The 17,816-nt window shown below is 30.6% G+C and overlaps 1 protein-coding gene across 2 annotated transcripts; it reads left to right on the top strand.

The window, feature by feature from the left end:
* The first annotated feature begins 5,737 nt into the window (after nt 1–5,737).
* Nucleotides 5,738–17,471, top strand: LOC132751611 (uncharacterized). 2 transcript variants are annotated; one of them, XM_060741797.1, is made up of 9 exons: nt 8,667–9,242; nt 9,921–10,101; nt 11,356–11,457; nt 11,628–11,747; nt 12,444–12,580; nt 12,944–13,758; nt 14,388–14,580; nt 14,700–14,834; nt 15,011–17,471. In XM_060741797.1, the coding sequence occupies exons 1-9, from the start codon at nt 8,810–8,812 to the stop codon at nt 15,838–15,840; spliced, it is 2,946 nt and encodes a 981-aa protein (XP_060597780.1). In that variant the 5' UTR covers nt 8,667–8,809; the 3' UTR covers nt 15,841–17,471. The 2 variants fall into 2 exon arrangements, with proteins under 2 accessions (XP_060597781.1, XP_060597780.1); XM_060741798.1 differs by lacking the exons at nt 8,667–9,242; nt 9,921–10,101; nt 11,356–11,457; nt 11,628–11,747 and adding exons at nt 5,738–6,539; nt 7,793–7,894; nt 8,065–8,184.
* Nucleotides 17,472–17,816: the final 345 nt, after the last annotated feature.

The following is a 17,816-nucleotide window of genomic DNA, read 5'->3' as shown; positions in this document are numbered from 1 at the left end:
TTTCCCCTTTTCAGAAGAAAATTTTTAGATTCGCTAAATATTAGTTGCTTTTAACGCACTCTCCTAAATTTTTCCTTAAATTCCTTTTTCAATGTTTAAAATTAAAAATTTTGAGGTGTTTTTTGTCTCATTTTTTTTATGTTTTTTGTATAAAATATTTACATTAAGACGAAATCATAAAAAAAAATGAAAAAAACTCATCAAATATTTTAACATTAAGGGACAAAAATTAAACACTTTTTAGTAAAAACGAAAAAAATTTGTTTGTGTCCCTCCTGATCTAAAACATTTTTTTCGCTTACATCGCGTGTACTACTAACCGGCTTAAAAATATTTTCCTTTTCCTTTTATTTTAAAAAAATTAACCAGATTAAATGATATGCATTTTGTTTTTGATTCACAGAATAACAATTTTTATAACAGTTTTAGCGAAACCATTTGACATTATTGTTTAGGGGTAAAAGGCATTAAGTAATTTGTTAAAATGTTAGCAAACACTAGACACGACTGCCTAGAAGTTTTGATGCCACCTCTACCTATCTTGTCATTCAGATTGCTCTTATCTGTCATTGATAGCATTAGTCAATACAGCAAAGACATTTGCAATAGAAACATCGAAATGTGACAGTCACATCTTCTGAATTAATCAATGGGAATGAATTCTTGGTCTTTTATAACCTAAAAGTCCAATAAATATAATTTTCAAAATTCATAGGGAATAGAATATTGGATGGTAATGGACAAATCCTATGAGGAAATGTCTGTAACCTTAATACTTGGAAATTATTGTAAAAATGCGCAGAAAAGCAATACATATACACTGTACATTCTGTGACAAAACAGACTTATGCGGACTTCATAAACTACAGAACAAAGCAAACAATACACTTTTTGTGCGATATATCTTCTACAATTGTTATCTGTTGTGTTTGTGATATAAATGATATAAAAATGATTAAAAGTAAATGAAATAGTATGTGATGTTAATTATCCAATCAAACAATCAAGTATATAATAATGTTTCTGTGCAAGTTATTATTTTCAATGTGTATACATTACTTTTGGATTTCACATTCTTACCAGAGTGATTTTCCAATCGGTAAGTACTTTTATGAACTTTGTTATTTTTAAAAGCCACTGGTCTAAAAAGGAAACATTTCAGATATTTATACAATAAACATCATAACTGTATAATTTTTAAATTCTTATAAAAAACATTGCCCGCAAAAATAAATGTTAATCAAGTTATAAGTGAACATTTATATGATGAATACTAAAATTGTATTCTAGGTCATCTATACGTGTGTTATATCAATATGTTATATTTGATCATGTTCTATCAAACAACATTCATAATTCATGCTCAACATACAAAAATGTAATTATTATTGATTGTATGACACACTTTTCCATTATGATAAATTTCACTTAAATTAACTTAAACTATTTAAATGTCTTTTATAGCGTTCTATTTATTGTTTTAGTGTACAAAACGTAACTTGTCAATAAAATGATGGGAAAATGAACAACATTGCTTTGTAAGATTAACTAATTTTAAAAAGTTTTAATAACTTCTTACAGTAACTGAAAATGATAAGTATAAATAAATATGTTGCTCTTTATTTTGAGATTAGGCATATTAAGCTAGAAATTAAACAGACATACATGATGAGGTTTATATTAAACATCAAGTAAATCTTGTTACATGTTAATTGTGTTTCCATTTAACATAATCATGGTATATATGTTTATATTCGAAATTATCTGATATTCCAGATACTTATTATATACCTTACCAACCAATATTGAAAACGAACAAATAATATGTGTGTACGTATTAAAAACTTTTTAAAATACCGAAAAATAATATGGATCAATATACAGATGCACTTTAAATAGACAAATGTTTGGTACTACATTCGCTGTAGTATGATGTTGGCAAAATACATTGTATCGTTTTTAAGTGAAGCAGTTATAATTTGTTTACTAAACAAAAGTTAAATTGGTAGAAACATGAAATTACACGGAATATATATCTTGTATCATTCCAGCCATTATACCTAATTGCATTGTTATGTCAATCCAAATACTACTCAATGATTTGTAATGGCATATCATATTGTTGACATGTTATGACCGATTTTCGTAATGAACTGGACAATTTAGTTACTAATTGTGCTTGAATCACTAATTTTACAAATAGACATCAGATTATGTACTGTATTATCAAACATAAATTGTGTGTGATTGAATACCAAACAGTTTGTTGAACGTTTGCCTTTAATATTATTTTTTTAATTGGAATATTTTTTGTATGAAACGGACACATATGGAAAAGAATTGAAGGTAAATTTAAGAAGACATTTGATAGAAGCATGTATGCACTTACTATACCTTTAGAACAACCAATAACAAGATTGCTATATAGTAAATTTACCAATTTACACAATTTAAAAGCACTTTTCGTTGAATTTTAGATACGTTTAAATGTCTTCAAATGATACCACAATCCTATAAGAAATTTTAGCGAAACTATAACGACTAAACGAAACACTATATCACAAGTAAAATCTTCCATTGTCATTGATAAATCAGTAGCCACCAGACAAAACCTTCTCTTTATTTCCTGTAAGAAAGTGATATGTGCTGTATTGGTTGTTTTATGTCATTACTGCTTTAGAATAACTAAATGTTTAGACGAAACCGTTACAAACATGTTATAGTTTATTAGTACAAATTTCAGAGATATGAACGAAAACTATTGTTTGGTATTGAAACAAGTATAAACATATTAACAGTATCGTATCTCGTCATGTTCTTATACCGATTTACATGTCTATAAGCTGTTAAATAGGATTTTTGTTTAGCTGGTCATTGTTGCTCCGCTTTAATCAAAACTTCCTGACAGTTAGGTATTGCTGGTCATGTTATATAAATTACATCTGATGCTAGAAACTATTTTTATATCTAAGGTGATGTAACGCATGTTAATATCGAATTTCAGACAATATGGAAATGTTGAATTACTTTCTTAAACATATTGAAATCGGAAAGTACGATATTTAAAAGTTAATGTTCATTTCATTTATAAGTATCATGTAACTATTCATTTTCCTTTCAATACATTTTACATGTGCTTATAAATTTCAAAATATCAAGCAATTCAATTACTAGAATATCAAGTAACACCATCACGGCTAGAATTGAGATACCAGTGCCTAACAAATATGATTTTACACAATATTAGATCTGCTAGTCTCCTTTCCATTTAAGATATTTAAATTGAAAATGATATTTTATAACAAATATCTTGTTCTTTTGTCACAGACATTGTAATAATCAAAGCAAATATTTGTTCATTAATATCATTCATCAGAGTCGGTATTATATTACATCCTAATTAGCAAGAGGAATTGTATTTGATTTGAAACGTTTTACAGACATTAAGCTTCAGATATCAACCATATCACGTGATAATTGTTAAATCAGAAAAAAATAATTTTGATACTCTGACTATGATTCATAAATACATCATATGTTCTTAAAAAAACTCATTTAGACTAAGTTTTGATTTGTTAACGACAAAGTATTGCATTTGAAAAGTTGGTAGTTGTTTAATCCCTGCATTTTCTGAAATGTATCATTGAATTTATTACATAGAAACGTTATGATGAAAACGAACTATTCTAAAATGGGACAAAATAGCTTTAACATTTTCAAGTAACAGGTGCAAAATGTTGTTTTCATAATTGTTGTTTAATTAAAAAAAAAAAAAAATATTTTCACATTAAACATTTAATAAGGAAGTGTTTGTAGAGACACCGTCCAATAATGACAATTTTAGGACTTATTTATGAATTATTGTTAGTATGAAAAGTTTGAGTAAATAAGTTAATCAAAGCTTTATATAATATAACATCATTATAATACCTAATTTTCATTTTCAAAAAGGATTACAAATCACATTTGCTCAGGCAAATGTAAAATAAAACAATACCATTTCCTTCACATGTATTTCTGCGAAGAAAAAAAAGCTTTTTGTAATTTGCTTTTAAAGCTTCTTTACATACCGCTGTCCTGAAGTGTTAATGCTTATTCTACTAAAATATATCTCTAAATCAGGATCTTCTTTTCCTTTATTGATTAAGCATTATTTACAAAGCATTTTTATCTAAACAGAAACGATAATATCAAACTGTGTCAGTTACTCTTTTTTACTCTTGACTTACGAGTTGCTTTTTGATACGTAAGTTTAATATCATATTATCAATATCAATCTGAAGTTATCGGAAAACTTACAATTTATTAAGAAATAAATGTGTTGTGATTATGTCATACAGAGTGATATTGGTTAAACACCAGTGCTTTTAGATCTGTGTACATATATAACTAGATAGACATAGGATTCTATTTCAGTTTGACATTGCAACGATAGAAAATGCAAAATTAAATTACAATATGAGTGTTGTATTTTCCTTTTGCAATATATACTAATTTCTATGAAAACATGATGAATTACAAACACATTCTTGCAAATGATAGACAAATTCAATTTGCAACGTTCATCAAGATGCAGAGTAAATGAACTGATGAGTGCATGATTCATTTGTGCTGGAAATAATGAAGTTGTATAAGCTATTGGCTATTCCTGATTTAAGATAAAATATTAAATAAATTTACAAACTTAAATTTTTTACAAAATAAATAACAATAGATAACAATAAATGGAGTAGGTAGTTATTAAAAGCAATGTTATAAAGAAAGCTGAAAATATTTCAGTCTAAAGAAATTCTTCAGACACTTTCTTTGATATCAAATGCTACCCTTGTAATTATGTGGAAACTGTCTATTACTTTACCATAATTGAAAATCATACTTTTTCATAGATAAATGATCGCACAAAAAAGATTGTTCATCATGAACTTTGGCAAGCTTGCTACTGTAGAGATTAGAATATCATATGAATTTTCTTTGAAACATACAAAGAAGTATATTGCTCTAGTCAAAATAAACAAAGTCTGTTCTTCATTTTATCTTCATGCATTTTTCATGTCGAATTAAAAAAAAAGGTTTCTATTAATACCTGGGACGTACTTAAGGATTACGGACCCTAATAAATCGGTAAATATCGGGTAAAATCGTGAAACGTCGTAGAAGGCCCGAAGCTACCTTCGCCTTTTCTCGCCACTTATCGTATAACCTATTTTTAGCGACAGTGACGTCAGTTTTCACAGGAAGCAATATGGGCCGCTCGCTTGCGAAACTGTCGTGGCCGGTACGCCAAAAAAAACAAATAACGTTAAAAATTAAGAAGTTTGAAAGGATTGAAATTGAACATAATTATGTAACGGACAATTCTGTGCAAAGTGGTGATTCCGCTGAAGTGTTTAGTGACCAAAATCTTACGCAACAGTGGAAAATTGGTCGGAGAATCATTGAACTAGGTGTTCTTCTCGAAAATTTGAAATTTTGCAAATCGTGCAGGTTAGGACCGGTTCCACTGACATTATACAGTGTACAAAAGGAAATTAAGAAGGGACTTGGTGGATATCTGTATGTGCAGTGCCAAAATTTTAAATTGCGGTTTCATTAACTGTGTTCCGTATGGTAAAACCCACAGGGGAAAATCAGGAAAATCAGGCATGCCTTGTTTTGCAGTAAAATACCAAGCTTGGTAACAGGTATAAAGCTTACACATATTTTGTTTTTTGTAAACACAGTTGTCTTATTAGAACATTTTATGCATTAAAAGTCAATTTTAACAAATGTTCAATGTTAATTTTATTATTATTTAAAGGAGAAAATGTAATATGAAACTAGGCAAAGCCTATGAATGGGGAAGTCTGTAAAAACCCTTTAATTTTTCCGTTTTAAATGTGTCAGACTCCTTCGGTATTATATGTATCCGCTTCCGTTTTCCGTTAGGTCCTAAAAATATATTAACCTTGTATAAGCTCTGCTTTGGTCAACTAGGCCGTCTTTACCTTTTTAACTTGTGTTAATATTTGGAATATATATACATGTAGATCTATATAATAATTTTCTATTCCACACATCTGTTCCATGTTATATGATAATGATTCTGACTTGTGTGAATAATTATAAGTTTAAATGATGAAAATTTGACTATTTAGTATTATCATATTCATTTTAGTAAACCACAAATTTTTGCCATGTTGACCAATGCCTACTGTAGTACAGTTGAATCCAGGAGCATACATTATTCTTACATGTACATTGTAAAATATGTGACCCCTATCAAATAGCTTTTCTATGTTGAATTTAGTTGTTTTGGGTCACGTCTTGAGAAATGTTAATATATATTATACAAAAAATGATAAGTTTCACTCATTTTCAGCTATGATAGACAGTATTGGAGGTCCAACAAAGGTTAACAATATGCTGTCCACCCTCAACTTACCAACATTGTCCAATAACAAGCTGAAAAAAATGGAACGCAGGGCAGGAGAAGCTGTCGAGTGTGTGGCATCCAAATCAACTTCAACAGCTGCTCGTAACGCTTTCAGTATGGAAATACAGTGAGTTTGAAGTGTATTAATAAATTAACAGTTGTAATTTCACAACATTTGTTACCAATCTGTATGTTTTTGTACAACATCAAGTGGAACATGTCTATTTAGACTGCATAAGCTGTAGATATATAATATGACCATGTCTGTCTTTTCATATGAAAAAATTAAATTCCCAATTGAAAGTTGCAAAATAAAAATATTGTATAACTATAAAACAATCCAAAATCTTTGAAATCAAGGGTTTCTTCACTGTTATGGTTCTTACATGTTTGATGCCATCCCAGACAGTGATTCTTTTTATTCATTTAATCAATTAATTCCTGGGTATGGTTCATGTTCCCAAAAATGCTAAAAAAATAACTCTGCTTTCAGTCAATAGTCTGTTTGCTACATAAATAAAGGCCAGTCTAAAGCAAAATAAATCACTGAAATGCAAAAGTACAAAATGTAAATCTAATGACCCATAGTTAATGCAACTTGCTAAAAAATAATTTATAGATGTAAGGGTTTGTCAATATGTTTACTGGTAATGTAAAACTAATAATAAATTGTAACTTAGTTTGAGATTACAATGTACATGATGTAATATTTATTTTCAATGTAATTGATTTCATTTTTCAAATAAAATTGAGCTGTCTGTTTGCGAATATAGCATTTGAGATTCAGTTTGAATGGGATAGTAAATTAAAGCTCCTGAGTGAATGTGAGGAATCCAATTTTCAGGAAAGCATTAATGCTGGTTTGTTGATTCTGTTAATAATATTAAATGATCTTCAATTTTATATCATATTATATTATAACATATAATGAGCTCTAGGTAAAGTTGTACATTAGAACCTTCATATATATATACTTGAAATTAATAACTGACACCAGTTTGTAATTCTGATCAGTTGTGTAAAGCTATTTTTAGCACTGTCAATTTGCAATTGCTATGTCACGCTCCAGTGCACAGGCTATAAACATGTGTGTAACTACTTCAAACATGACTGCTCAATGACATTTTAATGGAGTTTGATAAATTGATATATCTAGGATTTGATAGGTAGCTAGGAGTGGATTCAAGGTTAAAATTTATGCATAGCTGAAAATTCCCATGTGACATATTGACTCTTGTGGAGATTTTATCACAATCAGTAAAATGTGTGCGTTTCCTAATTTTCAAGAGTCAAAACCCCGGATTCAGAGTGCTGATATCATTATATCATTTAAGTACATGTAACTAAGCATGTTATAATTCATAAACTATTTTTTATTAGGGATATAGCAGAGGAAGAAACAAAGAAAGCTAGAGAGTCAATGGATTTTGTCGTGGAAGACCTCGGGCTTGCAGTACTTCCTGGTACATCCCCTTCTGTCAAGTATGTATAATTTTGTTAATATTGTATCTGTATAAAAAGTTTATTACTAAATTATATTATTATTACATTTGAACATGAGTAAAGGTGACAGTTACTTTACCTTTGAATTTTCCATGTTCTGAGATAAAAAGGTATAATGTGTGTTATAGACATTATTTTTACTACTGCAGGATGCTACTCAATACTGAATTGAATGACAATGACTGGTCGGATGTGGAGGAGGAACCATCAAAACAACATGAGAAGAAATCAAGTCATATGAATTTAATTCAGCATGCAGGAAAGAACAGGTATGAATTCAGTCAATGTTATATAAGTCATGGCATTGATAATGAGACTGTTCGTTCGTTTTGTTAAAACAAACAACAGAATATCAGCCTGAGTGCAACCTGACCTTATGATTTATGTTTTAGTATATAGCATGTGTGAACACAAGGGCACAACTTTAAATAACTTACCTACATGTATCTTAGCTGTAGGTATGAGTCGTGTCATTGACTTTCATTCTTCACAAGTGTTAGAAAGCTTTTCATCTAGTTTACAGAAAGTTTGTGGTTTTACTCAGGGTTTTGTGCTTGAAATTTGTTCAGAGGGACACATGAAATCCTCCTCGATAAGTAAAGCTGGTTAAATTTAGAAAATAAGAATCCCTAAAGAAAGTCTTAAACGGCAAAATTGAAAATGTTGCAGGCTCAGTTTGACTGAGCCTGTTCATTAACAGTACTCTCAAGTGCAAAAAACCCACATCCACGCCCCCTAGCACCGGCTTAAGGATTACGGACCCTAATAAATCGGTAAATATCGGGTAAAATCGTGAAACGTCGTAGAAGGCCCGAAGCTACCTTCGCCTTTTCTCGCCACTTATCGTATAACCTATTTTTAGCGACAGTGACGTCAGTTTTCACAGGAAGCAATATGGCCGCTCGCTTGCGAAACTGTCGTGGCCGGTACGCCAAAAAAACAAATAACGTTAAAATTAAGAAGTTTGAAAGGATTGAAATTGAACATAATTATGTAACGGACAATTCTGTGCAAAGTGGTGATTCCGCTGAAGTGTTTAGTGACCAAAATCTTACGCAACAGTGGAAAATTGGTCGGAGAATCATTGAACTAGGTGTTCTTCTCGAAAATTTGAAATTTTGCAAATCGTGCAGGTTAGGACCGGTTCCACTGACATTATACAGTGTACAAAAGGAAATTAAGAAGGGACTTGGTGGATATCTGTATGTGCAGTGCCAAAATTTAAATTGCGGTTTCATTAACTGTGTTCCGTATGGTAAAACCCACAGGGGAAAATCAGGAAAATCAGGCATGCCTTGTTTTGCAGTAAATACCAAGCTTGGTACAGGTATAAAGCTTACACATATTTTGTTTTTGTAAACACAGTTGTCTTATTAGAACATTTTATGCATTAAAAGTCAATTTTAACAAATGTTCAATGTTAATTTTATTATTATTTAACAGGAGAAAATGTAATATGAAACTAGGCAAAGCCTATGAATGGGGAAGTCTGTAAAAACCCTTTAATTTTTCCGTTTTAAATGTGTCAGACTCCTTCGGTATTATATGTATCCGCTTCTGTTTTCCGTTAGGTCCTAAAAATATATTAACCTTGTATAAGCTCTGCTTTGGTCAACTAGGCCGTCTTTACCTTTTTAACTTGTGTTAATATTTGGAATATATATACATGTAGATCTATATAATAATTTTCTATTCCACACATCTGTTCCATGTTATATGATAATGATTCTGACTTGTGTGAATAATTATAAGTTTAAATGATGAAAATTTGACTATTTAGTATTATCATATTCATTTTAGTAAACCACAAAATTTTTGCCATGTTGACCAATGCCTACTGTAGTACAGTTGAATCCAGGAGCATACATTATTCTTACATGTACATTGTAAAATATGTGACCCCTATCAAATAGCTTTTCTATGTTGAATTTAGTTGTTTTGGGTCACGTCTTGAGAAATGTTAATATATATTATACAAAAAATGATAAGTTTCACTCATTTTCAGCTATGATAGACAGTATTGGAGGTCCAACAAAGGTTAACAATATGCTGTCCACTCTCAACTTACCAACATTGTCCAATAACAAGCTGAAAAAAATGGAACGCAGGGCAGGAGAAGCTGTCGAGTGTGTGGCATCCAAATCAACTTCAACAGCTGCTCGTAACGCTTTCAGTATGGAAATACAGTGAGTTTGAAGTGTATTAATAAATTAACAGTTGTAATTTCACAACATTTGTTACCAATCTGTATGTTTTTGTACAACATCAAGTGGAACATGTCTATTTAGACTGCATAAGCTGTAGATATATAATATGACCATGTCTGTCTTTTCATATGAAAAAATTAAATTCCCAATTGAAAGTTGCAAAATAAAAATATTGTATAACTATAAAACAATCCAAAATCTTTGAAATCAAGGGTTTCTTCACTGTTATGGTTCTTACATGTTTGATGCCATCCCAGACAGTGATTCTTTTTATTCATTTAATCAATTAATTCCTGGGTATGGTTCATGTTCCCAAAAACGCTAAAAAAATAACTCTGCTTTCAGTCAATAGTCTGTTTGCTACATAAATAAAGGCCAGTCTAAAGCAAAATAAATCACTGAAATGCAAAAGTACAAAATGTAAATCTAATGACCCATAGTTAATGCAACTTGCTAAAAAATAATTTATAGATGTAAGGGTTTGTCAATATGTTTACTGGTAATGTAAAACTAATAATAAATTGTAACTTAGTTTGAGATTACAATGTACATGATGTAATATTTATTTTCAATGTAATTGATTTCATTTTTCAAATAAAATTGAGCTGTCTGTTTGCGAATATAGCATTTGAGATTCAGTTTGAATGGGATAGTAAATTAAAGCTCCTGAGTGAATGTGAGGAATCCAATTTTCAGGAAAGCATTAATGCTGGTTTGTTGATTCTGTTAATAATATTAAATGATCTTCAATTTTATATCATATTATATTATAACATATAATGAGCTCTAGGTAAAGTTGTACATTAGAACCTTCATATATATATACTTGAAATTAATAACTGACACCAGTTTGTAATTCTGATCAGTTGTGTAAAGCTAATTTTAGCACTGTCAATTTGCAATTGCTATGTCACGCTCCAGTGCACAGGCTATAAACATGTGTGTAAAGCACTTCAAACATGAGTGCTCAATGACATTTTAATGGAGTTTGATAAATTGATATATCTAGGATTTGATAGGTAGCTAGGAGTGGATTCAAGGTTAAAATTTATGCATAGCTGAAAATTCCCATGTGAGATATTGACTCTTGTGGAGATTTTATCACAATCAGTAAAATGTGTGCGTTTCCTAATTTTCAAGAGTCAAAACCCCGGATTCAGAGTGCTGATATCATTATATCATTTAAGTACATGTAACTAAGCATGTTATAATTCATAAACTATTTTTTATAAGGGATATAGCAGAGGAAGAAACAAAGAAAGCTAGAGAGTCAATGGATTTTGTCGTGGAAGACCTCGGGCTTGCAGTACTTCCTGGTACATCCCCTTCTGTCAAGTATGTATAATTTTGTTAATATTGTATCTGTATAAAAAGTTTATTACTAAATTATATTATTATTACATTTGAACATGAGTAAAGGTGACAGTTACTTTACCTTTGAATTTTCCATGTTCTGAGATAAAAAGGTATAATGTGTGTTATAGACATTATTTTTACTACTGCAGAATGCTACTCAATACTGAATTGAATGACAATGACTGGTCGGATGTGGAGGAGGAACCATCAAAACAACATGAGGAGAAATCAAGTCATATGAATTTAATTCAGCATGCAGGAAAGAACAGGTATGAATTCAGTCAATGTTATATAAGTCATGGCATTGATAATGAGACTGTTTGTTCGTTTTGTTAAAACAAACAACAGAATATCACACCTGAGTGCAACCTGACCTTATGATTTATGTTTTAGTATATAGCATGTGTGAACACAAGGGCACAACTTTAAATAACTTACCTACATGTATCTTAGCTGTAGGTATGAGTCGTGTCATTGACTTTCATGCTTCACAAGTGTTAGAAAGCTTTTCATCTAGTTTACAGAAAGTTTGTGGTTTTACTCAGGGTTTTGTGCTTGAAATTTGTTCAGAGGGACACATGAAATCCTCCTCGATAAGTAAAGCTGGTTAAATTTAGAAAATAAGAATCCCTAAAGAAAGTCTAAAACAGCAAAATTGAAAATGTTGCAGGCTCAGTTTGACTGAGCCTGTTCATTAACAGTACTCTCAAGTGCAAAAAACCCACATCCACGCCCCCTAGCACCGGCTTAAGCCGTATTCAATAATTTAACATGTAATGGTAAAAATTTCATTGTCACATATTAGTCACATTTGACCAATCCTGTGTTGGTGCAAGTAATTCTAACCAAAATTTAAGAGTTTTGAATATGCATTCATTTAATACCCTCTATTTATTGAAGAAAATCTCAAAAAAGTTGATAAGCTAAATAAATACTTTTTTATCCTTTTTTATATTTCTTTGCAGAAAACCCCCTCATAGCTTGAGCCAGGCACCATGTGCGCGGAAAAATATCTCAAAACATTTTCCGTGCAAGTCCCGTACAGGAATGTCCTGCGCTGTTGACACTGCTTGGCAGAAGCGAGGGTTTGACAGTTTAACATGTGAGTCGCTGTTTATTCCTTCTGATTGAATTTTTTATGTTAAAATTTTATTTGTTAGGTTAATATTATATGAGTCATTATTTCGAATTATTTCATCATTATAAGTGAATTTTATGGAACCGATTATTTATAATGTAGTATTATTCCTCCAGTATTAAACATTAAGGTGTCAATGTGTAGCAATAATAAAACATTACAGTGTCAATATGTAGTAAAAATAAAAAGTAACAAGTATGACATCAACATTCTCCATGTAAACTTTTTTTTTACATTCATTTTGGCTATAAGGATTTAATATTTATTTTGCTTTAGACAAGTATTGTCATTTAAAATTTAAATGCCATATTCTGGACTATATTTCAGCTCACACTTTCTTCATGAGCAAAGCTAAATATGGCAAAAAGGTTGTGAAGTCAATAGTGCAGCATAGAACATGTGCAACCTGCAAGTGGTGGCGAAGAAATAGACCTGGTAGAAAAGTTAGAAGTCACAGATGTGTTCATAATCACTATGGGAGTGCCAGAATGATGGAAAGTGTGAGTGGTGTAAAAGGTGTAGTAGAACTGGCTAAGGAAGGAACACCGGTTGAATATATAGAGGGAGATGGTGATAACACCTTGATTGCGAGGTTGAGGACAAATCTGAACATTGAAATGAAAAAAAGGTTTGACAGGAACCACATTGTGAAAAATGTTGGTAAGCATTTGCTAAACCTTCAAACAAACAAAGTTAAAATAAGCAGGGTAACAATCAATCACCTTCAAAAGTGTTTGAAATATACGTTTGCAAAAAACCAGGGTAATAGTAAAGCCATGGAAGAAAATCTCCGCGCTATAGTACCACACCAGTTTGGGGATCATAGTTTATGCGCAGATAGATTTTGTGGATATAAAAGAAACCCTAAAATGAAATATGTTCACAGAAGCCTCCCATATAAAGGACCCTTGAAAGATGAAACTGGTTGTATAAGAAAAGAAATAGAGAAGGTTTTTCAACCTGTCATTGCCAATGCTGTTCAATATTCAGACTTGGGGTCGTCACAACAGTGTGAACATGCAAACCGGGAAGTTACAATGAGAGCACCCAAATCTCTCCATTATGGAAATTCGGAATCATTGGACTTTCGAGTGCAGGCTACAGCGGCATTTATTAATGAAGGACGACAGTATATAACACAGGTTTAGTGCACAATGTTATGTTCTATGTATTGACATTACAGGCATAAGAAAACCACCCTTAACATCCTTTTTAAACTGACATCATTTGAACATCTGCGCGATGTTTTTTTTTCAAGAGAAAAAGTAATTATGTCAGGACAAGAGGACATCAGTTTAGAAAAAAAAATATGTTAAGGATGGTTTTCTTATTCTGAAGTTTAATTTATAACATTTTCTTTTTGATTTTTTCACGAATGTTTATATTCATTCTAGAGTTTATTGTGTAATTTGAAAATCTCTTTATGTTATTTAGAAATGATTTTAGTAAAAGTTCTGTTTATTTTATTGTTACTTTTACATTACTGTTCAATTTGTATTACTGTTACATAATAGTTTTGTTTATTCTAATTCCAGTTGTTATTGTTACAGTTTGATTGTTCAGACATCAGGGGTATAAAAAAGTAAGTAAAATGTTTAATAAATAGAATTTATAATTATTTTAGTTATAATAGGTACATTCATTGATGATAAAGTAATAAGTTGGTGGGGATGATGATTAAATGTTGATGATTATTTTCATGACTTATGAAATTGATGATAATAATTATGAAATTTGGGACTCTTTGCATATTATTCATCTAATATTTCAGGTACACACTGAAGCTGGTCTTTCTCCTGGAGAACATACCATAGCATATGCAGAGAAATGTATGAAGGAAAGGGAGCGTCTTCAAACAAGGTCAGCTCTTCCATCATCTAAACGTCGGCGACTTGAATTGAAGCAGGAACGTTCTGTTATACAGGGAGCTAATGAAGCACTAGAGGGCGCATCTTATCAGTCAGGTACTAAAAGACTTTCAGTTCATGACATACATATGCAGATTAGACTATTAAAATATAAAATAAAATAGACATGATGTTAATTGATTATGTAATTATAAAATTATATATATTGATTTCAGGTATTGAAGAAAGGCAGGAAGATATTGATGTAGAGAGGATACCTGATGCTGTTCCACGTGGTGACTTTAAACCCATACCACCTCTATCAGACCCAATAACAATGATTGCACTTGATTTAGAGACTACAGACCTTAGTGAGTAGAATTCTTTAGCACATGTATATATATATAAGTGTTAAATAATTTTTGTCTCTTATTTTCATTTTGATTTCAAAGTATGAGCGAATTGTATATTGAAAGAAAAAAGGAATTAGATGTGTAAATAGAATAGTCCTCTGTTCAGTTTAAATATGAAGTAATTAAATTTTCAGTTCGTGCTGGACAAATGCCCCACATAACGCAGATTGCTGCCAAGGTTGTCAACAGTGGCATAGGACAAACATTCTGTGTATATGTACAGCCCAAGATGCCAATTTCAACAGGTGCCCAGCAAGCGACAGGAATAACAGTCAATGGTGACATTATGACAGTAAACGGGACTGTTGTTGATACAGTTGACATCAATTGTGCTTTGGATTGTCTTATACAGTGGCTTGATAAATACAGTAATGTTATTGTAACTGCCCACAATGGTAGAAGGTTTGACTTCCCTGTGCTTATTTCAGCCTTATGCAACACTAACAAAATAGATAGGTTTTTTAAATGTGCACAAGGATTAATGGACACTTTAACATTATTTAGAAAAACCTTCCCGGGAAGACCTTCATATAAGCAGGAAGACCTTGCTCGTGACGTATTACAATATACATATAATGCACATAATGCCGAAGATGATGTTACAGCTTTGTGTAAAATACTTTCTCACAGCTGCTCATTGATATCTGTACAAGACCTGATGAAATTTACTTTTTCTCCAAGGGCTGTTTACTTTAACTTTTTATCCAGCAAAGAAAAGGCAAAAAATCTGTGTACATTACAAGGTATTGTTGCTTGTGGCATTTGTAAATTGGCCACAGCTGAAAATATTGCCAGTTCAGGTCTTAATTTGAATAGTCTGAAGAAAATATATCTTAGACAGGGCGAAGATGGATTGCATAATACATTTACATGTAAGAACTCTGAAGGCCAGCCACGTGTAACTAACACTAAAAGAGTCTTAGAAAGTGTTATACCAAAACTTGTTGAACATTTTAAGAAATAATGAGGTGATAATGTAATTACAGTATTTTGTTAATTATTGTACTGTTGTTTGTAAAATCATTTATCAAAAGATTTGTTATGAATATAATTTTTGAACATAAAACCAATATTCCTTCATTATTATCAATTTGTTGTAGGTTGCTATATAACTTGAAGCAGCTTTGGTTATATTTATGTACCAACAATTTAAGGGTCATATAACCAGTCATATATCATAAAATAGTAATTTCTATGGTACTGTATTCTATTTTTCTATGTAACATTTTATTTTCTGTGATAATTGTAAATTTCATTTTGTTTCCAGCATTTTGGTCATAAATGATAACAAATGATAATTTGTTGGGGTTTTTTATGGAAAATAGCAACCAAATTCATTTTTTTTATATTTCCGGATTAAGGTTGTGTGATTGTTTTTTACATGTTCATTATAGTACAGGAAAACTCTAATAGAACTGCTAAATTTCCTTCCTGCAAATGTAGTTCAAAATCTATGATACAGAATTCTTTCAGGGTATGAATATTTAAAAAAATAAATTAAAACCTAAATCTATTTTGTTGAGTAAGCTATTAAATGAATTGGCCATAGTAAAAATCTCTAGTAATTATTGATTAATTTCTTCAAATGGTAAAGATGATCAATGTTTTTTTCTAGTGAGATTGAACTTTTAACAGATTTTTTAAGAATGGAAAAAATTACAAAATGGTTTCAATTTTTGATGGAAAATGCAATGTCCGTGCACTGATCGAAGTGTGCATGATACTGAGAAGTAGTAAATATGAACACATTTTAGTTTTAACATTATTGTATTCATATTGTTAATGATATCACTCTATAAAACACAAGAAAACTCATATTTTGATTGTCTTGAGTGAAAATAGTGAGAATTAGAAGACCTCTTTTTGTGGCTTAGGTCTTATCTTTATTTTTCACTTTTCTGAGGTTGAGAACTACCTTTTATAAATATGAATAACACATATTAAATCTATTCTAAGGTGTTTTTAATTTAACTGATAAGTTTCTGACAACTATCAGGTAACTTGCTATGTAGTTCTTACTTCAAAAGAAGTTTGATATTATAAATGTACATTTTTTGTTAGATTATGAATATTTTCGACCAATTTCAGACTATTTGAAAATTGACACATGTTTTGTTCAATAAGCTATAAAATGAAATAGCCATGGTAAAATCTCTTAAAAATTGGTGATTTGTTTCCTGAAATGATGTAGATAATTATTATCTATTCTATTTTTATTGAATATAAATAATTTTTTTAAAAAAAAATGTTAAAATTGGTATTTGGATTAAATTAGAAAAAAAAATGCATTGTCCGAGCACCGTTTTGAAACATTTTTGATACTGAAAAATAAAAAATATGAAAATATTTTAGTTTTTGTATTATTATTTTCATAGAATTGATGGAAGTACACTATAAAACACATATTTAGATAGTCTAAAATTATACTTTTGAAAATTAGACCTTGTTATGTTACTTAGGTCTTCACTTTATTTTCTCCATTTTTCGAAATTGAGGGTGACCATATTGAAACACAAATATCTAGAGTTGTACATGGTAAAAGATGTTAAAAATCCTGCAATAACATGCTTAAATATTATATATTTGAAAAAGAAATGTTTCTTTGTTATTCTTGAAAGTGCCCATTAGGGTCCGTAATCCTTAAGATACGGTAGTTACATTATAAGTCCCAGATAAATAGAAAGTGGTCAAATTCAAGATTTTTTTGTGTGTGTTAACAAAAATAATTGAACATAAAATAAAATCATGAATAGATTTGCATTGCATGTTGATAGGGTGAATCATTATTTATCAATACAATGGAAAAAAACTGGAAACAAAGTGATCCATCGGAAGCATTATTTACAACAAAATTACAAGAGAACTGCAGACTCGGTTTCGATTGAGTCTGTACATGAGGGATAATGAATACATGCAACATCCCTCACGCCCCATAGCACC

This window comes from Ruditapes philippinarum, unplaced genomic scaffold, assembly GCF_026571515.1.
Source record: "Ruditapes philippinarum isolate M1 unplaced genomic scaffold, ASM2657151v2 ctg15241_1_1_1_1, whole genome shotgun sequence".
In the NCBI taxonomy this organism is placed as follows: domain Eukaryota; kingdom Metazoa; phylum Mollusca; class Bivalvia; order Venerida; family Veneridae; genus Ruditapes; species Ruditapes philippinarum.
The sequence above is the reverse complement of the archived record's forward strand: the minus strand, read 5'-3'. Positions and strand labels throughout refer to the sequence as shown.